The 18,919-nt window shown below is 42.3% G+C and overlaps 1 protein-coding gene across 1 annotated transcript in view; it reads right to left on the reverse strand.

The window, feature by feature from the left end:
* KNTC1 (kinetochore associated 1) overlaps positions 1-18,919 on the reverse strand; it is a 521,537-nt gene that overhangs the window by 295,632 nt on the left and 206,986 nt on the right. The window contains exon 32 of the mRNA XM_073627545.1: positions 9,011-9,083. Within this exon, the coding sequence (XP_073483646.1) occupies positions 9,011-9,083 (73 nt within the window). The remainder of the gene's footprint in view (positions 1-9,010; positions 9,084-18,919) is intronic.

Genomic DNA, 18,919 nt, shown 5'->3' on the forward strand with positions numbered 1-18,919 from the left:
GGCCAATGCCGGTTTACCAGCGTCGGTGACAAGCAGTGTTCCCGGGAACACGCTGCCACCAACGCGCGCATGCGCTGTGCAAAGTGGGGCGGTACCATCTGTGATCTTCATCACGGTCGATCACGTGGTAAACAGCCATACCCAATGGCTGTTCACCCCCATCGGTGGCGAGCGGCGTCTCCGTGACACGCCGCTACCGAAGGTACAGGAATGCGCGCACACGATCGCGCGCATTCCCTGTTTAAATGGACAGACGTCATATGACGCCCGCCCAGAACGAGAGCCGCGCTGCTTGGCGGTCTTATGACGGGCGGCAAGCGGTTAAAGTGGTTGTAAACCCACTAAAAAAAAAAAACTGCAAGACAAAGGCATAATGAGCTAGCATGCATAGCATACTAGCTCATTACGAAATAATCACATTAGATCAGGCATGTCAAAAGCCAATCGCAGCCCACGTTCCCGTTTCAGACGGCCCGCCTGGTAATTTTGACATGTATATCTTTTGTGGCCCCCCCACGAATCGGCGAGTCCCGGGGGCCACAAAATATATACATGCTGGATGCCTTGGAGGGGACAGAGAGGGGGCGGGATGAGTGACCTACATACAGGAGTATTTCCTGTTTACACGGCGGCCTCTGTAAAAGGAAGTCCCATCTCCTGCGAAGACTTTCTAATAAAGAAGCTGCCGAGAAAACAGGAGTTTCTCCTGTATATTTGTCGGCGCTCGTCCCGGCCCCTCCGATTCTGCAGATGGGCATGAATCAGGCTGCACTGATGGCAATGGTGAGTCTGCATTCAGGGCACGGGGGGGCTGGGGGGTGCTGAATTCAGGGCAACGGGGGGGGCTGCATTCAGGGCAACAGTGGGGCTGCATTGATGGGCACCCTTATTTTGCTTCACAGTTCTTAATTTAAAATTTAAGATGTTTTCCTGAAACTTCCCTCTTAAAGTGAAGGTGCGTGTTACAAGATGATAAATAAGGTATATCCAAACAAGCCCAAGCTCATCTCTTCACCACACACAGCCACAAAGGCCGGAGAATTCTTGTTGGGCAGTGTATTAGTACTCGGACAAACACACTTAGACCGAATTTTAATGTTTCAAAGAATGTCAGGCAAAATGGTCGGCCCTCGCGCGTGTTCACTAAATCAAATCTGGCCCTCTTTGAAAAAAGTTTGGACACCTCTGCCTTACATCAAAGCCCCCCGCAGCAGTCCCGGCACACTGCGCTACCCGGCGACGTCTTCCGAAGTTATTTCCGGGTATCGCGGGCTCCGGCGCTGTAATTGGCCGGAGCCCCGATGACATCACTCCAGCAAATGCGCGCAGGAACCGCTGGTAACGACAATGCGGTTACATCTGTGTATAAGCTATGGTGTTTTCTAGTAACTTGTACTTTTGAGTATGCTGTCACCAGTGTTAATTTTGTCAACGAAAACTTCCGCTTCCAGCAAGCAACTGTGTGCACCCGGACTGCCAGAGATCAGAGCAGCACTGTGCATTACAGCCAGCCAGGCCTCCCGAGTCCCAACTCACAAGACGACCGGCAACCAGGCGCCCACGTCCAGAGCAGAGAGCAGAGCAGACTGAGTGTGTAGTACATTACAATTACAGGCCTGAGGCCTCCCCTCAGACCACCATCCAGCACTGTGTGTGCATTACACAGGCCTCCCCTGACCACTGGCACCCAGGGCACTGTGCATTACAGGCCATCCCTCAGACCTGTGACCACCATCCAGCACTGTGCAGCATTACAGGCCTTCTCAGACCACCGTCCAGAGCACTATGCAACATTACAGTCCTCTTCAGACCACCATCCAGTGCACTATGCAGCATTACAGGCCTCTTCAGACCACCGTCCAGAGCACTTGGCTGCATTACAGGCCTCTATTCTGGACAAGACAACTCATCCCGAAATTCATACAAAATTAAGCACAGTACACATAACTCCACTTTTGTTGAGAACATCCTTATCTATGTACATTGCAGGTATTTAACAAACTCTTGCAGTCAGATTGTATACCTTTTGTTATTCTGAAGTAATAGCGGTTTGTTTGTTATGTTGTGCACTTAGTCACTGAATCTTAATGGGAGTGATGTCATAATATCTCCCAGCTGCTGCTTTCCCAGAATTGAACTATCTTACCAAAATATATATAGAGGCATGTGGTCACTGAAGGGGCACTGTCAATTTTCGCACAGCACAGGGCGCCTAAAGGCCTAAGGCCAGTCCTGGGAAGGGCCATACATGTAGTAAATTATAGAGAGACAACTTGGAGCTGACTGTGTGGAGTAAGAGAAGCAATTCCTGAATATTCTCATCCGTCACATCAACAAGGGGTTTTTTAACAGACAGCAGAATTGACAAAAAACAAGCAGCTGCTGCAAGCACTGGTGAGAACATTTCATCAGCTACTTGGATCGAAGAATGAATGAAGCAAAACGCTGGTTCACATTCTCTTTCATTTTCTGTTCAATTGTGGCATGGTCTTGTTTGCTAGTGTTCTGCTTAAAGTCCTAGGAGGTGGCTGAGTAGTAAAGAGTAGATCAAAGAGGGCAGGGACATGGACATGGTGTCACTGGAGGGTTTTAATATGTTCCGCTCCGCAAAAGGCAGCAGTAGGTCATGCAATGATGTGAGCTTTTTCCATTTAACTAGGGAGCAAGCTGTGTCCCATCCCATGTTTGTGATTTGGCAGACCGAACCTTTTAGTTTGAGGAGTCTTTTGATCATGTTTAATGTACTAGTAGTTTTACTTGATCAGCTATGGGACAGTCATTTGAAATAGTAAGGCCACAATGCTCCAATATCTTCAGTGTTGCAACGGAATGGAAGACTTGAAAACGTTTACTATTGATCTTGCTTTATCAAAGATTCTTTTAACACTTGCCTCCATGCACCAGACAAGACCACACACGGTGTCTGGTCCAACATCTTATGGGAATAATTTTACACGAGATACAAATAAAGTGGAAAAGTAAAGATACCTAGAGCAGACAGCCCCAAGATCATACATTTCATAACCATTTGATAATTGACTGTAGTGTCATCATGTAAAAGAATAACAATGGCTCACCGCAGAGCATTAATTTTGGACTCAGTCTGATGGGTGTCACTTGGGGCGGGGGGGCTTGTGGAACCCAGATTACCTTAGAGAGCTCTGGAAACTCCTTGTCTGGCTCCCCCGGCCCCTTCTGTGTCTATTAGGGGCACAGGGTGACCAAGAACCCCAGTCGGGTCTGCATTAACCCGACTCACCGTACCACCAACTCGGACTAAGAATTTCGTGTTACCCCTGTTTTCCAGGGTCTTGTTTGTGTGGTTTGTGATGAAAGAATGAAGGGGCTCTTTCACTTGGGACGGTAATATTTCTGAACAATCTTCTTTAAGAAATATATAAAGATAAATGAATTCCACCTTTCCAACTGCTGGAATATTGTATGAGCTTGGTCTCAAACTGTTGTTTTACTAGATCATTTGAGGTGTGGCTGTATCCCATTGTTCGTCTGCCTTGGGAGCAACCTATTATGGGATGAACAGTATCTCCCAAAAATATATACACCCCTCACATTTTTGTAAATATTTTATATCTTTTCACGTGACAACACTGAAGAAATTACACTTTGCTACAATGTAAAGTAGTGAGTGTACAGCTTGTAGAACAGTTTAAATTTGCTGTTCCCTCAAAATGACTCAACACACAGCCATTAATATCTAAACCGTTGGCAACAAAAGTGAGTACACACCCGAGTGAAAATGTCCAAATTGGGCCCAATTAGCCATTTTCCCTCTCCGGTGTCATGTGACTCGTTAGTGTTACAAAGCCTCAGGTGAATGGGGAGCAGGGGTGTTAAATGTGGTGTTATCGCTCTATCTCATACTGCTCAGTGGAAGTTCAACATGGCACCTTATGACAAAGAACTCTCTGAGGATCTGAAAAAAAGAATTGTTGCTCTACATAAAAATGGCCTAGGCTATAAGAAGATTGCCAAGACCCTGAAACTGAGGATCTGAAAAAAAGAATTGTTGCTCTACATAAAAATGGCCTAGGCTATAAGAAGATTGCCAAGACCCTGAAACTGAGCTGCTGCACGGTGGCCATGACCATACAGCGGTTTAACAGGACAGGTTCCACTGAGAACAGGCCTCGCCATGGTCGACCAAAGAAGTTGAATGCACGTGCTCAGCGTCATATCCAGAGGTTGTCTTTGGCAAATAGACGTATGAGTGCTGCCAGCATTGCTGCAGAGGTTGAAGGGGTGGGGGGTCAGCCTGTCAGTGCTCAGACCATACGCCAAACACTGCATAAAATTGGTCTGCATGGCTGTCGTCCCAGAAGGAAGCCTCTTCTAAAGATGATGCACAAGAAAACCCGCAAACAGTTTGCTGAAGACAAGCAGACTAAGGACAAGGATTACTGGAACCATGTCCTGTGGTCTGATGAGACCAAAATAAACGCATTTGATTTAGATGGTGTCACGCGTGTGTGGTGGCAACCAGATGAGGAGCACAAAGACAAATGTGTCTTGCCTACAGTCAAGCATGTTGCTGGGAGTGTCATGGTCTGGGGCTTCATGAGTGCTGCTGGCACTGGGGAGCTACAGTTCATTGAGGGAACCATGAATGCCAACATGTACTGTGACATACTGAAGCAGAGCATAATCCACTCCCTTCAGAAACTGAGTCTGAGGGTAAAAGTGATGGACTGGCCAAGCATGTCTCCAGACCTAAACCCTATTGAGCATCTGTGGGGCATCCTCAAACGGAAGGTGGAGAAGTGCAAGGTCTCAAACATCCACCAGCTCTGTGATGTCGTCATGGGGCAGTGGAAGAGGACTCCAGTGACAACCTGTGAAGCTCTGGTGAACTCCATGCCCAAGAGGGTTACGGCAGTGCTGGAAAATAATGGTGGCCACACAAAATATTGACACTTTGTGCCCAATTTGGACATTTCCACTTAAGGGTGTACTCACTATTGTTACCAGTGATTTAGACATTAATGGCTGTGTGTTGAGTTACTTTGAGGGGACAGCAAATTTAGTTATACAAGCTATACACTCACTATTTTACATTGTAGCAAAGTGTCATTTCTTCAATGTTGTCACATGAAAAGATATAATAAAATATTTACAAAAATGTGAGGGGTGTACTCACTTTTGTGAGATACTGTATATATGCTTATGTGGATTGGCTTACATGATGTTAATAAAACCCCTGTCAGCTATTAGATGCTGGGGGGGATGGGGTTCCTGCAGCCACTCCTAAAGGCTGTCTGTGTGTCTCTTGTTATTGAATGTAGTTTACCCCGCCCTCAGTCAATTATGTAAAGGGGGGGGGGGGGGATTCCTCCAACAGCCCTCCCTGCTGATAAGGCGGTCTACTGTAGAAAAGTTGAATACACCTGTGTGCCTCTTGTCACTGGAGGAGGTAAAGTTTACCCCGACCTGTGTCGTTCTGCAAATAAACGGGGGGGGGGGGTTGTCCACTGAGTGTATATCTCTTTGTCCCTGTGTTTGAATAGAGTCTTATGTCTGTTACCAACCTATACTGATGCTTCGACAAGTGACTGGGTGGGCTAAGGGACCTTGGATCCTGCTGGTACCGGACAAAGGAAGCATATACAGCAGACTCTTCTTGAGTACGGGGGTCCGCGACAGTCACTTTCTGTCAGGGAGAGTCTTCCTCCCTAGAGCTGGGTGGTTCTGCTGTTGCTGTGGTTTTTTTAAATGCTGCCACTATATTACTTCTATTGTCTAACGCTTTGGATCTTCCTCTTTGGTATGTCCTACTCGTGCAAGCATTTGTCCACACAGTGATTTAATTGACTGCAGTGTTTGGATGGGCTTTGGGCTACTTGTTCTCATCAACAGAAAAGTAGCATGCACTTATAGCAAGGAATGAAGCCGTGTGGACTCAAAAAAGCAATATTTTTGTAACAAAACTTGGGTTTACAGGGTAAAGACACTATATATCGGCTAAATCTGTGTCTGTATAGTTTGTTCAAACCATACAGTGCCTTGAAATAGTATACACACCCCTTGAAATTTTCCACATTTTGTCATGTTACAACCAAAAATGTAAATGTATTTTATTGGGATCTTATGTGATAGAACAATGCAAAGTTACACATAATTGTGAAGTGGAAGGAAAAAAGATTAATGGGTTTCATTTTTTTTTTTTACAAATAAATATGTGAAAACTATGGTGTGCATTGTGAGTCAATAATTTCTAGAACCACCTTTCGCTGCACTTACAGCTGCAAGTCGTTTTGGGTAGGTCTCTACCAGCTTTGCACATCTAGGAGAGTGAAATTTTTGCCCATTCTTCTTTGCAAAATAGCTCAACCTCTGTCAGATTGGATGGAGAGCATCTGAACAACAATTTTAAAATCTTGCCAGATTCTCAATTGGATTTAGGTCTGGACTTTGACTGGGGAATGCTAACACATGAAAATACTTTTATCTAATCCATTCCATTGTAGCTCTGGATGTATGTTTGGGGTCGTTGTCCTGCTGGAAGGTGAACCTCCGCCCCAGTCTCAAGTCTTTTGCAGACTCAAACAGGTTTTCTTCTTGCCCTGTATTTGGCTCCATCCATCTTCCCATCAATTCTGAACAGCTTCGCTGTCCCTGCTGAATAGAAGCATCCCCACAACATAATGCTGCCACCACCATGTTTCACAGTGGGGATGGTGTGTTCAGTGTGATGTGCAGGCAGTGTTAATTTTCCGCCACAAATAGCGTTTTGCTTTTAGGCCAGAAAGTTCAATTTTGGCTTTATATGAGCAGAGCACCTTCTTCCACATGTTTTCTGTGTCCCCCACCTGGCTTCTTGCAATCTGCAAACTGGACCTCTTATGGCTTTCTTATAACAATGGCTTTCTTCTTGCCACTCTTCTATAAAGACCAGGTTTGTTGAGTGCATGACTAATAGTTATCCTGTGGACAGATTCTCCCACCTGAGCTGTGGATCTCTGCAGCTCCTCCAGAGTTACCATGGGCCTCTTGGCTGCTTCTCTGATTAAAGCTCTCCTTAACCGGCCTCTCAGTTTAGGTGGACAGCCATGTCTTGGTAGGTTTGCAGTTGTGCCATACTCTTTCCATTTTCAGATGATGGATTGAACAGTGCTCCGTGAGATGTTTAAAGCTTGGAATATTTTTTTAGAACCTAACCCTGCTTTACAGTTCTCCAGAACTTTATCTCTGACCTGTTTGGTGTGTTCCTTGGCATTCATGATGCGGTCTGTTCACTAAGGTTCACTAACAAACCTCTGAGAGCTTCACAGAACAGCTGTGTTTATATCGAGAATAAATTGCACACAGGTGGACTTATTTACTAATTAGGTGACTTCTGAAGGCCCTTGGTTCCACTAGATTTTAGTTTTTTTTTTATACTCCAGGAGTGTACAATGAGTTTTGAAATTCTAGAGAAATGCTTAAATAATGCATTATTTAACCACTTCAATACCCAGCCATAGTCATATGACGTCCACAGATGGGATCTCCCATCCTGGGTGGACGTCATATGACGTCCTGGGATTCCTGCCCATCTAGGGGGCGCGCGCGCGTGCGCTGGCCGTGTTACTCGGGACCCGGTGCGTGTGCCCGGCATCTGCGATGTCCGCCGGGCACCCGCCATTGCCCGTTAACCGGGCCGGCATGTGGATCTGTGTGTGTAAACACACAGATCCACAGCCTGTCAGCTCTGAGGAGAGGGATCTGTGTTCCCAGAACGGAGGAACACTGATCGGTCTCCTCCCCTTGAGCGTCCCCTCCCCCTTCAGTTAGAATCATTCCCTAGGAAACATACTTAACCCCTCCCCGCCCCCTAGTGCTTAACCCCTTCACTGCCTGTCACATTTACACAGTAGTCAATGCAATTTTATAGCTTTGATCGCTGTATAAATGTGAATGGTCCCAAAAATGTGTAAAACGTGTCCGATGTGTCCGCCATAATGTCGCAGTCACGAAAAAAAATCGCGATCGCCGCTAAAAAAATAAATAAATATATTTTTTTAAAAAATGCCATAAATCTATCCCGTATTTTGTAGACGCTATAACTTTTGCGCAAACCAATCAATATACGCTTATTGCGATTTTTTTTACCAAAAATATGTAGAAGAATACGTATTGGCCGAAACTGAGGAAAAAATTTGTTTTTTAAAAAAAAAAATTGGGATATTTATTATAGCAAAAAGTAAAAAATATTGTGTTTTTTTCAAAATTGTCGCTCTTCTTTTGTTTATAGCGCAAAAAATAAAAACCGCAGAGGCGATCAAATACCACCAAAAGAAAGCTCTATTTGTGGTGAAAAAATTACGTCAACTTTTTTGGGGTACAACGTCGCACGACCGCGCAATTGACGTTTAAAATGCGACAGCACTGAAAACTAAAAATTGGCCTGGGAAGGAAGGGGGTGAAATTGCCCTGTATTGAACCGGTTAACTAAACACATTAGCTTTTAGTAGATTGACTTTAAAATTATTTTAGTCTACTAAAATGTACTAGATTTTAGTCGACTAAATACAACTAAAACAAATAGCAGAAGACTAAAAAACGAAAATGCCATTTTAGTCCTAAGACTAAAACCAAATCGAAATTTGCTGACAAAATTAACACTGGCTTTCGCCTTTTGACTATTTTTATTGCACATTATTTTTCTCCCTTTCTGTGAAATAATTTAATCTTTGTGTGAGTTTCTGTACCTTGCCCTGCAAGGCACACATGAAGACTGAGAAAAGCTAATATTCCTTTTCACCGCCTTAACCACTTCTACATCAAGTCTACTGAATCTTATCGCATTGCCAAGTGTTCTGCATGCAAATAAGACATTCAGGATTCTAAGTATTTGGCAAGTTCACCTATCTAACGAAGGATGTCTGTGGGGATGGGCTCTGCTATATTCAGGTCAGGCATAAAGGTCTCAGGATAGAAACAGTCACTATTACAACAAACAAGAATATCGACAAACATTTAAAATTTGCAAATGATTTGAACACTAATAGCACACCTTTAATGCTGCACAAATTGAACTTGAGAATATCCACTAGTGTTCTTGCAATTCTTTTCTGATCTTCCTTGAACTGAAACAAATTTTCATAAACAAAACATTATCAGCAGAAAACCATTTCGTCGTACAATTATTATACAATTATTGAATGTGTGAGTCAAAATTGCTAAATGATTTTTACTCGAATGTGGGCCTCATGTATGAAACTAATTGTGGCAGGGAACTTTGAATGAAAGCTGGAGAAGAAAGGTTCGGTGAAATGAAACCCACAAAAAAAAAAAAAAATCAATCTTAAAATAATTAACATATAATTATATAGACATCTCTTAATACAGGAGGTATGGCTTAGTTTAAGAAATGATTTACCCTTTTTACAAGGTTAAAATGTCCTATCATGTGACCATACATCTCTTCTTCCTGACAGTGTGGGGCACAGGACACTACGGACACACACTTTTCCTTTTATTCCATAGAGCAGGATGCGAGTTTAAGCAGGGGGCATGTTCAAGAAGCAGGGTGTGATCAAGAGGGGGTGTGTGCCAGAGGAAGGCTGTGATAGGTTGGGGGTGTGGTGACTTAAACTACCCAACACCAGCATGGGTGTCTGCACAGTGTCCAGTAACTCTAAAAATCCAGTTAACGGATGAAAACTGACCACGCTAAAACAGACCAGCTTCTGTGCCTGCCCCAAATAATAATAAAAAATGTAAAACAAACTGGGGCTGTGTATCCTCCTCTGTGCAGGATGCAGAGAACACAAGAACTGAGGGGCAGCTGGTGGGTGGCCTTTTTAAACATTTATGTGTTTATTCCTAAACCAGGCAAATATGCACTTTTTTCAGATTCACAGCTACCCATTTCCCTGCTTAACACAGATGTAAAACTTCTGGCCCGGGTTTTACCTACTAGACTATATACAAGTTAGTCAGGGTTTATTCCCTCCAGATCTACGGCCAATAATATCAGGCGTCTTTTCCTTAACCTACAGATGCCAGTGGATAATGTGAGATGTAGGGTCATTCTCTCCTTGGATGCAGCAAAAGCTGTTTTTTTTTTTTTTTTTAATAAATTCTTTATTTTTATTTTTTTCATATATCAAAACATTATACAATCATATCAAATAAGGATTCATAGTGCACAACACCACAGTTCTATATATTTTGTTTTTTCTTCTTATCTTAATCCGAATTGATATTAATTATCATGTTACATGCTCAATCTCTTAACAAAATAAACACCATTTCTTTTTCCTCTCCGAGAACAAGTCCTGGTTTTGCCTCTATAGGCAGAGAGATAAGCAAGGAGAGAGAGAAAAACAAAAAAAAAAAAACAAAAAAAACATTAAATAGAATCCCCCCCACCCAATAAGGCCCACCTCAGCCATATTCACTGCCCAGTCTCTAACTATTAAATAACTATCTCAGGATTGACCAACATTACTCAGATAGGAGAGTCTGTTCCCTATATTAAAAGTAGGGATTCCAGATACTCCAATATTTTTCCTCCTGTTCTTTCATTGTTATAGTCAGATCTTCCATTTGTTGAATTTCTGAAACCCTTGCCATCCACTGTAATCTCATTGGGGATACATTACTTTTCCACAATACTGGAATACAAGCCTTTGCTGCAGTGAGCAAATGTTTTAACAGTGAGTTTTTATATTTTTCATTTGACAATGGGGTGTCATGCAAGAGAAAGGCTGCCGGATTCTCTCCAAGAGACACACCCCAATCGTTTCAACGGTTTCCTCAACCATCTGCCAGAATTCCCTCAACATTGGACATTCCCAAAAAATACGTATCACGGTGCCTTCCGATTCCTGACATCTCCAGCATACATCCGATACTTGAGGAAATATCCGATGCAATGCTGCCGTTGTTCTATACCACCTCGTAAAGATTTTATAGCCTCCTTCTTGATATCTACTCGCCAGTGAGGCTTTGTGAGCGAAAAATAAAAACCTATCCTTTTGTGCCTGTGAGAAAGATACCCCCAGATCTCTTTCCCAACATTGCAGAAAAGGCAATTCATGTGGGGCCTCTATTTCAATTAGCAGGGCATATAGATATGACAGTGAGTGTTTCAATGATTCCCCCTTTAAACATATCTGTTCAAAAGTTGAGGGGTCACGTATTAAAGCAGGGATTCTTAACTGAGATTGAATATATGTACTCAACTGTAACCGGCTAAGGAAATCTAGGTCTGCTGAGAAATTGCCTTCAATCTCTCTATTTGTCATCACTCGCCCTTCTATTGAAAAATGAAAAAGCCTACTAATGCCCTGTCGTAACAGGGCCTTAAAATGGGGATCTGTCATTCCTGGCTGAAAAGTCGATGTGCCCAGAACTGGAGCCATGGGAGTCGGCTCTGGCGAGATAGTGGTGGTTTTAAAGATCTTCTTAAGTGTTCGTAGGGTCACACCCACCATTGGGTGTCTCTTCACAGATTGCGGAATGTCTCTGTCTGGAATCCAGACAAGCCCCCCCAAAGGTAAATCAATAGTTGCCTGTTCCATATGGATCCATGGTTTCTTTAAATGCACACACCAATCCACTACCCGTGCCAGATGAGAGGCCTCATAGTATTTAACTGGATCCGGGACTCCCCCCCCCCCCCCCCTTTCTCCTTTGGAAGCAACGTCGCTGGTTTTCCGGGCCAAATGAACTTCATAAACTCTGATCTAATATCTTTCAGAAAGCCCATAAAGGATTTTTATGGGTAGTGTCTGGAATAGGTATAACAGCCTTGGCATAACATTCATTTTGATAATATTGATCCTAAAGAACCATGTAAAAACCTCCCTATTCCATCGCTGAAAATCTAATTTAAACTGACGCATCATAGGGGCAAAGTTAAGTTCAAAGGCCCTCGACAGTTTCTTCGGTATCTTTGTTCCTAGGTAACAAAACATGAGAATTTGTCCATTTAAACACAAATTGGGAAGCAATCTGCTGTTGAAGAGCAGTATCCAGCTCCACCCCCATCGCTTCTGACTTTTCATAATTCACCTTGAAATTCGACAGTGCCCCATATGTGTGCAGATACTGTAGTAGGGATGGAAGGGATATTAGTGGCGAAGAAACAAACAACATCAAATCACCCGCATAAGCGACAATTTTATGTTCTCCGCCTTTTGTTAAAATGCCTCTAATATCCCCGTTAGCTCATATCATTCTCAAAAGTGATTCTAAGTTAAGAAAAAAAATAATAGGAGACAATGGGCAACCCTGGCGAGTCCCATTTCCTATTGGGAAGGGATCTGACAATATATCATTGATCTTAACTTGTGCCGTCGTCGTTGAATATAGATTTGAGAACCAGCTCTGCATCCCCGCCCCCAATCCAATATGTTGTATCATAGCTTTTAAAAATCTCCAGACAACCCTATCAAATGCCTTCTCCACATCCGTGGATAACAGCACTAGGGGATATGATGAGTTTGGGAGAGATGTGTAGCACTCGGCACCCGCTGAGTATTCTCTCTACCCTCTCTATCTGGAGTAAAGCCCACTTGATCAGGATCAGCATAGGGATGTGGGGCATTAATCTCGTTGCTATGATTTTCGTAAAGATTTTTAGATCAACATTGAGCAAGGAAATTGGGCGGTAGCTAGAGCAGATGGAAGGGTCTTTCCCCTCTTTAGGTATGACTGCTATGTGGGCTAGTAGTGTCTCTGCTGGTATTATCCGCCCTTCTCGTAATGAGTTAAAGGCGGTCACAAATCTCTGTGCCAGTTTCTCTGAAAATAACTTATAATACTAGGATTTGGAGCACCATCTGTTAAGCTACCAAGTTACAGTCCGGCCTGGGATATGCACACATTTCTGTGAACGAGTAAGTCCTTTCTCTTCCTTATGATATATACAAATATACATATATTTCTCGTTTTCCCAAAGTTCTTATCATGATTGTTTGCCCTTATAAGCTCCTATGACCTACCATTTATAGCTATATGTATAATGTATACTGTATATGTGTACTAATGATTGGTATATTCTACCTATGTACCCCCCCGAGATCATACAATATCCTTACAGGAAACCCCTGAAGAAGGAATTGCATTTTTTATCCGAAACATGTTGGGTTCTCAAGTACCACGTATATGCATGTTTTCCTTGATTAAAACACTCATGTATATGGTCTAGATATTTTGTATGAACTGTTCACTGTTTTAAATATTTCTTTTGTATATTTCTAATAAAGTATATATTTTTTATTACTTCTGGGTACCAATCATATTATCCCTTTCAAACCCCCCCCCCCCTCTTCTCTCCTTACTCCTTAGGTAATTTACTTCCACTCTCCCCCTCACCCGCACAATCCCAAGGCCTCTTTTGTTTATCTTTCCTATAATAAGATAGGGTGTAGCCATAGGTTTGCATAGTAGTCCCTAAAAGCTTGTGCTATCTTTTGTGAAGAGTCAACTAACACATCACCTTGTGTTTTAATATGAGATATGTAATTCCGTGCCCTCGTCTTTCTCAGGGCATTAACCAGAATCCTACTTGTTTTGTTTCCAAATTCATAAAATGTTCATCTACATCGGGTTAATTTAGCCTTTGCCTTATCTATAAGTAGCGAGTTTAACTCTTCACGTAGACGCACAAGCTTTTACTCTATCTGTGGGGTTTGTAATCTCTTGTGAGTAGTTTCCCATGTTTGGATATCTCTAAGTAGCGAATCTATCTGTGCTGTCAGAAGACGTTTCCTATTCGCCCCCAGAGATATCAAGATCCCTCTTATAACACATTTATCTGTTTCCCATAGGCACAGAGGTGTTACTTCCCCTGTGTCGTTAGTTTCAAAAAAGGATTCCAACTCTTGTGCTATCTGTCTCTCATATTCTGGGTCTTTCAGCAGTATCTCATTAATTTTCCAATGCCACTCAGGAGGCATTGATTTCCCTACTTCTATAATACAGCTCGTCGATGCATGGTCGGATAGGGTAAATGAGCCTATATAGGCCTCCGATATGTCTATCAAAACATTCTGTGAAAGAAAGATATAATCAGTTCTGGTGTATGTCTTGTGTTTGGCTGAAAAAAAAATGTATAATCCCTATCATCTACCTGTAAAGTTCTCCACGTATTCACCAACTGAGAATCATGAAGGATTTTTTTGACTTTACGTAATTTGGAATTTGAGAGATGAGAAACTCCTTTCGACACATCCATCAAAGGATCAATCGCTATATTAAGATCTCCTCCAATCAACAAGAGGCCCTCCCCTTGTGTTGTTGTACAAGGTGAAGATATGTCCACAATGTGGAGACCTGGTCCTCGTTTGGCAGATATAAGTTAACAAGAGTAACTTTTTGCTCACAAAGAAGCCCCCTGACGATGAGGAGATGTCCCTTCTCATCTGAGATTACTTTTATTTCCTTCCATGGGATCTGTTTAGAAATAAGAATTGAAACCCTACTTGATTTAGATGACTGAGAGGCACCATGATACACCGTTGGGAATCTATGATTTCTTAATCTAGAAATTTTATCTTTTCTGAAATGTGTCTCCTGGAGAAAAATAATATTAGATTTAAGTCTCCATTTAAGTCTCCATAATTCATCTAGTAACCTAGGTCAATTCTCTGGGCTATTTAAACCCTTTACATTATATGATGTTAACGTTACCCTAGTCATCTTATCCCCTCAGAGAAGAGATAAATCAAGAAAGGGGAAGTAAGCAAACTAGCGATGGGGAGAGAGCAGAAAAAAGAGGGAGGGGGGAGGAAAAAAAGAAAAATGTACCGCCCCCCCAAAAAAAAAAAAAAAAAACACCTCTGATTCCTCACAACCCAGAGGTGTTTATAGTGGGGAGAGTAATCAAGCAAGATAGAGATTTGAGATGTAATACTAACACCAGTGCATCCCTAATATTATGTCTATAACACCCTTTATTTACCCAAAGGGGTATATTCTACAATAATTTCACAGCATCTCTAGGTTATGCCTACAATATAAACCTCTGCCTCCATAGTAAAAAGGACCATTGTTCTTGGTCCACCCCCCTCCCCCATGAGAAAAAAAAAACACAAGTATTTACCGCCCAAAAAAATAAATAAATAAATTAAAAAAAAAAAAAAAAAAAAAAAAGAAGAACACCCCATATTGTGAAATCTTATCTATTCAAAAAAAAAAAAAAAAAAAACATTAAAAAATCACATGTGTGATCTCTATTATGCACTTCATCAACACTTCAACCTGTGAACATTACCAACACAGATATTACATTTTATTACCTATTTTTATTACAATTAAAGCTTTTGACAGTGTGGAATGGCCCTACCTCTGGGAAAGTTTATCTCGTTTTGGCCTGGGACCTAAATTGGGTGTAAGGTACTTTATTCAGCCCCTCGAGCCCGTCATTAATTAACTAACTATCTCCCTCATTATCCTGGTATAGAGGTATGAGGCAGGGATGTCCCCTATCCCCCATCTTTTTCGCTTTGGCGATTGAGCCCCTAGCTATCCTGATTCGTAACTTAACATCAATCGTTGGATTCCATAGAGCTGGACTAGAGAAGAAAATATTCCTATATGCTGACGATACCCCATTATATTTAGGAAATACTGATGGCTCCCTACAAGCATTGATGCAGCTTATTACCCGATTTGGCAGTTTTTCAGGATTCACCATTAACTGGAATAAGTCCATGCTTATGCCCTTAGAGCACTTACTTACCCCTTTACCAAATGGTGCGTTACAAATACCAAAAGCTAATTCATTTAACCCCTTCCCGCCGACCGAACGCATATATGCGTACTTGGCTTTCCGGGGTTATACCGGGATGATGCCCGCAGCTGCAGGCATCATCCCGGTACCGTTGTTTTCAGCGGGCGATCGGCTACCCGAATAGAATAACCAATGCGGCTAAAAGTCGCTCGGTTGTTATACCGGAGGAGCGGAAGGGGACATCCCCCCCCTCCCGCCGCTGTTACTGGGCCTCCCGTGCGATCGGGAGGCCCGGTGTCCTTTCGGCTGCCTTCGGCGGCTGGGGGCGGACTGGAACGAAGCTGCGAGCGGCTTCGTTCCAGCCTTCTTCTTGTAAATGCGGAAGCGACGTCATGACGTCACTTCCCGTTTACTCGGCTGCCAATGGCGCAGAATTTAAAAAAGTACACAGTATTCAGAATCGCCGTTTTCGGCGATCTGAATACTTTGAAGTGTAAAGGAGGGATCGGGGGTCTTTTAGACCCCCGATCCCTCCATAAAGAGTACCTGTCACCACATATTACTGTCACAAGGGATGTTTACATTGCTTGTGACAGCAATAAAAGTAAAAAAAAAAAAAAAAAAAAAAAATTTTTAAACACAATTTATAAAGTACAAAAATAAATAAATTAAATTAAAAAAAAAAAAAAATTTTTTTTAAAGTGCCCCTGTCCCCGCGAGCTCGCGCAGCGAAGAAAACGCATACGGAAGTCGCGCCCGCATATGTAAACGGTGTTCAAACCACACATGTGAGGTATCACCGCGATCGTCAGAGCGAGAGCAATAATTCTAGCCCTAGACCTCCTCTGTAGCTCAAACCTGGTAACCGTAAAAAATTTTTAAATCGTCGCCTATGGAAATTCAAAGGTACCGTAGCTCGTCGCCATTCCAGGAGTGCGTGCAATTATAAAGGGTGACATGTTTGGTATCTATTTACTCGGCGTAACATCATCTTTCACATTATACAAAAAAATTGGGGTAACTTTACTGTTTGGATTTTTTAAAATACATGAAAGTGTCACTTTTCCAAAAATTTGCGTTTAAAACACCGCTGCACAAATACCATGTGATAAAAAATATTGCAACAATCGCCATTTTATTCTCTAGATTCTCTGCTAAAAAAATATATATAATGTTTGGGGGTTCTAAGTCATTTTCTAGCAAAAAATACGGATTTTAACTTGTAAACACCAAATTTCAAAAATAGGCTTAGTCATGAAAGGGTTAACTTCCCTGGCTGTAAGATTATGTCAGATTTTTTATACTGAAAGCGGTACATTGTTTCGCATGGAAATTTGGCGTTTTATATTGTAGGCCTATAATTCTTAGGAACAACTCACTTAAATCTGTCCAAAGAAGAGTCTAGTAGGCATCCCGGGTATGAAAAAGTTTGAAACACAAAATCATAAATTATAATATAATAACTATAAATAATTATCAAACATAATAACATAATAATAAAATGTATTCAATAATGTAATCAACTCAAAAACACTGAAATGTGCTCAGTTGCAGAATTGTCGCTGTCTTCACTTTCAGTGTCTGATGATGAATTTCCCAACAAATCGTTATCGCTCAATCCTGCTGTTCTAATTTACTATCGTTGTTTTCTAGCTGGTCTAAAACTGCTTTTGACGTAAAGGGACACTTTTTGGTTGCTATGGACATTCTTCAGTTTCCAGGCAGAAAGAACAGTATATATAATATAAAAGTGCATGCAGGGCACTGGACAAATCACTAGGGACAAAAGGGAGGTGAAATAATTTATTACAGTAATGTAATCTGTAAGATTACAGTGTACTGTATGCATTCTGTTTTTTTGCACTTTTTGAATTTCCTGCCGGGCTCTGTCCCCATGCGTCGCGCCGCTCGCGGGGAACGGAGCCCGGCATAAAGAGCATCGGGCGGCAGACACAGCCGCCGCACACAGCGGGGGACATCGCAGGATCCTGGGGACAATGTAAGTAACTATCCCTGCATACTGCGATGCAGCCCCGAGTGTGGCTTGGAGTTACCGCACTTAGTATGGAAAATTCACCCCGAGCCACACTTGGGAATACCACTAAGAAGGTTAAATACCCTGGAGTGGTGCTATTCCCTAATCCAAATCAATACCCAACCTTGAACCTGGCCCTGCTGCAAGAAAAGCAGAGTTTGAAATGTCGCAGTTGGTGTAAGCTGCCTTTGTCTGTTGTCGGCAGAATTAATTTAATCATGATCTGGGCATCTCAACTTCTCTATAAATGAATAAATAAAGTTATGCGCTCGTATTATCTCATTGATATCCTGCTACCTCATTTTGCTGACAAAACACATCCTAAAGATGAATACATTGTTTCAAACTTATTGCAAAACATAAGCAGTGAAAACCACATCAAAACATATAAGATAAATATCTAAATACAATGTGTTTGGAGTTTTCATGTGTGATTTCCTTATTAATGAAAGACCTCCCGGGGATTTTATTCCACAAAAGATATTTTATAACCAGTGTTCTTGTGAGTTAGTGAAAAAATATATGTAAAAATAAATATGGGTTTATATGTAATCCAATACACCTCAAATAAAAATTGTGATTGGTCCACTAATAAGAAACAAAAATGATACCTCCTCTTCGTTTTTAATCAGGGCTTTGTGAGTCAGGATGAATTAGCGGTGGATAGGCTTAGTCCCTTTCATCCACCGGCTTAGATCGGTTACTCTCCGGTTCTAGTGCTCTCCCCCATATGAAATACAAGAATGGGAAAATACCATTGCACACATATCAGCCAGTACATACATGAAGCAAAAGACCCCAATAGATTCACTCACATGATCTCTATATCATAGATCGCATTCTCCAGTTATATGGTCAGTTTACACTCAGCTCCGTGCTGCTGCTATTTGGATCACTTGCAGACTGCACACTGACAAGAGCGTTACAGGCTCCTTCTCCCCACGTGTATCGTCACTGGGCACGTGACTTTTTCCCTTGAAAAAGTCACGTGCCCAGTGACGATACGCGTGGGGAGAAGGAGCCTGTAACGTTCGTGACTTTTTCCCTTGAAAAAGTCACGTGCCCAGTGACGATACGCGTGGGGAGAAGGAGCCTGTAACGCTCGTGACTTTTTCCCTTGAAAAAGTCACGTGCCCAGTGACGATATGCGTGGGGAGAAGGAGCCTGTAACGCTCTTGTCAGTGTGCAGTCTGCAAGTGATC

This window comes from Aquarana catesbeiana, linkage group LG01, assembly GCF_042186555.1.
Source record: "Aquarana catesbeiana isolate 2022-GZ linkage group LG01, ASM4218655v1, whole genome shotgun sequence".
Lineage (NCBI taxonomy): Eukaryota > Metazoa > Chordata > Amphibia > Anura > Ranidae > Aquarana > Aquarana catesbeiana.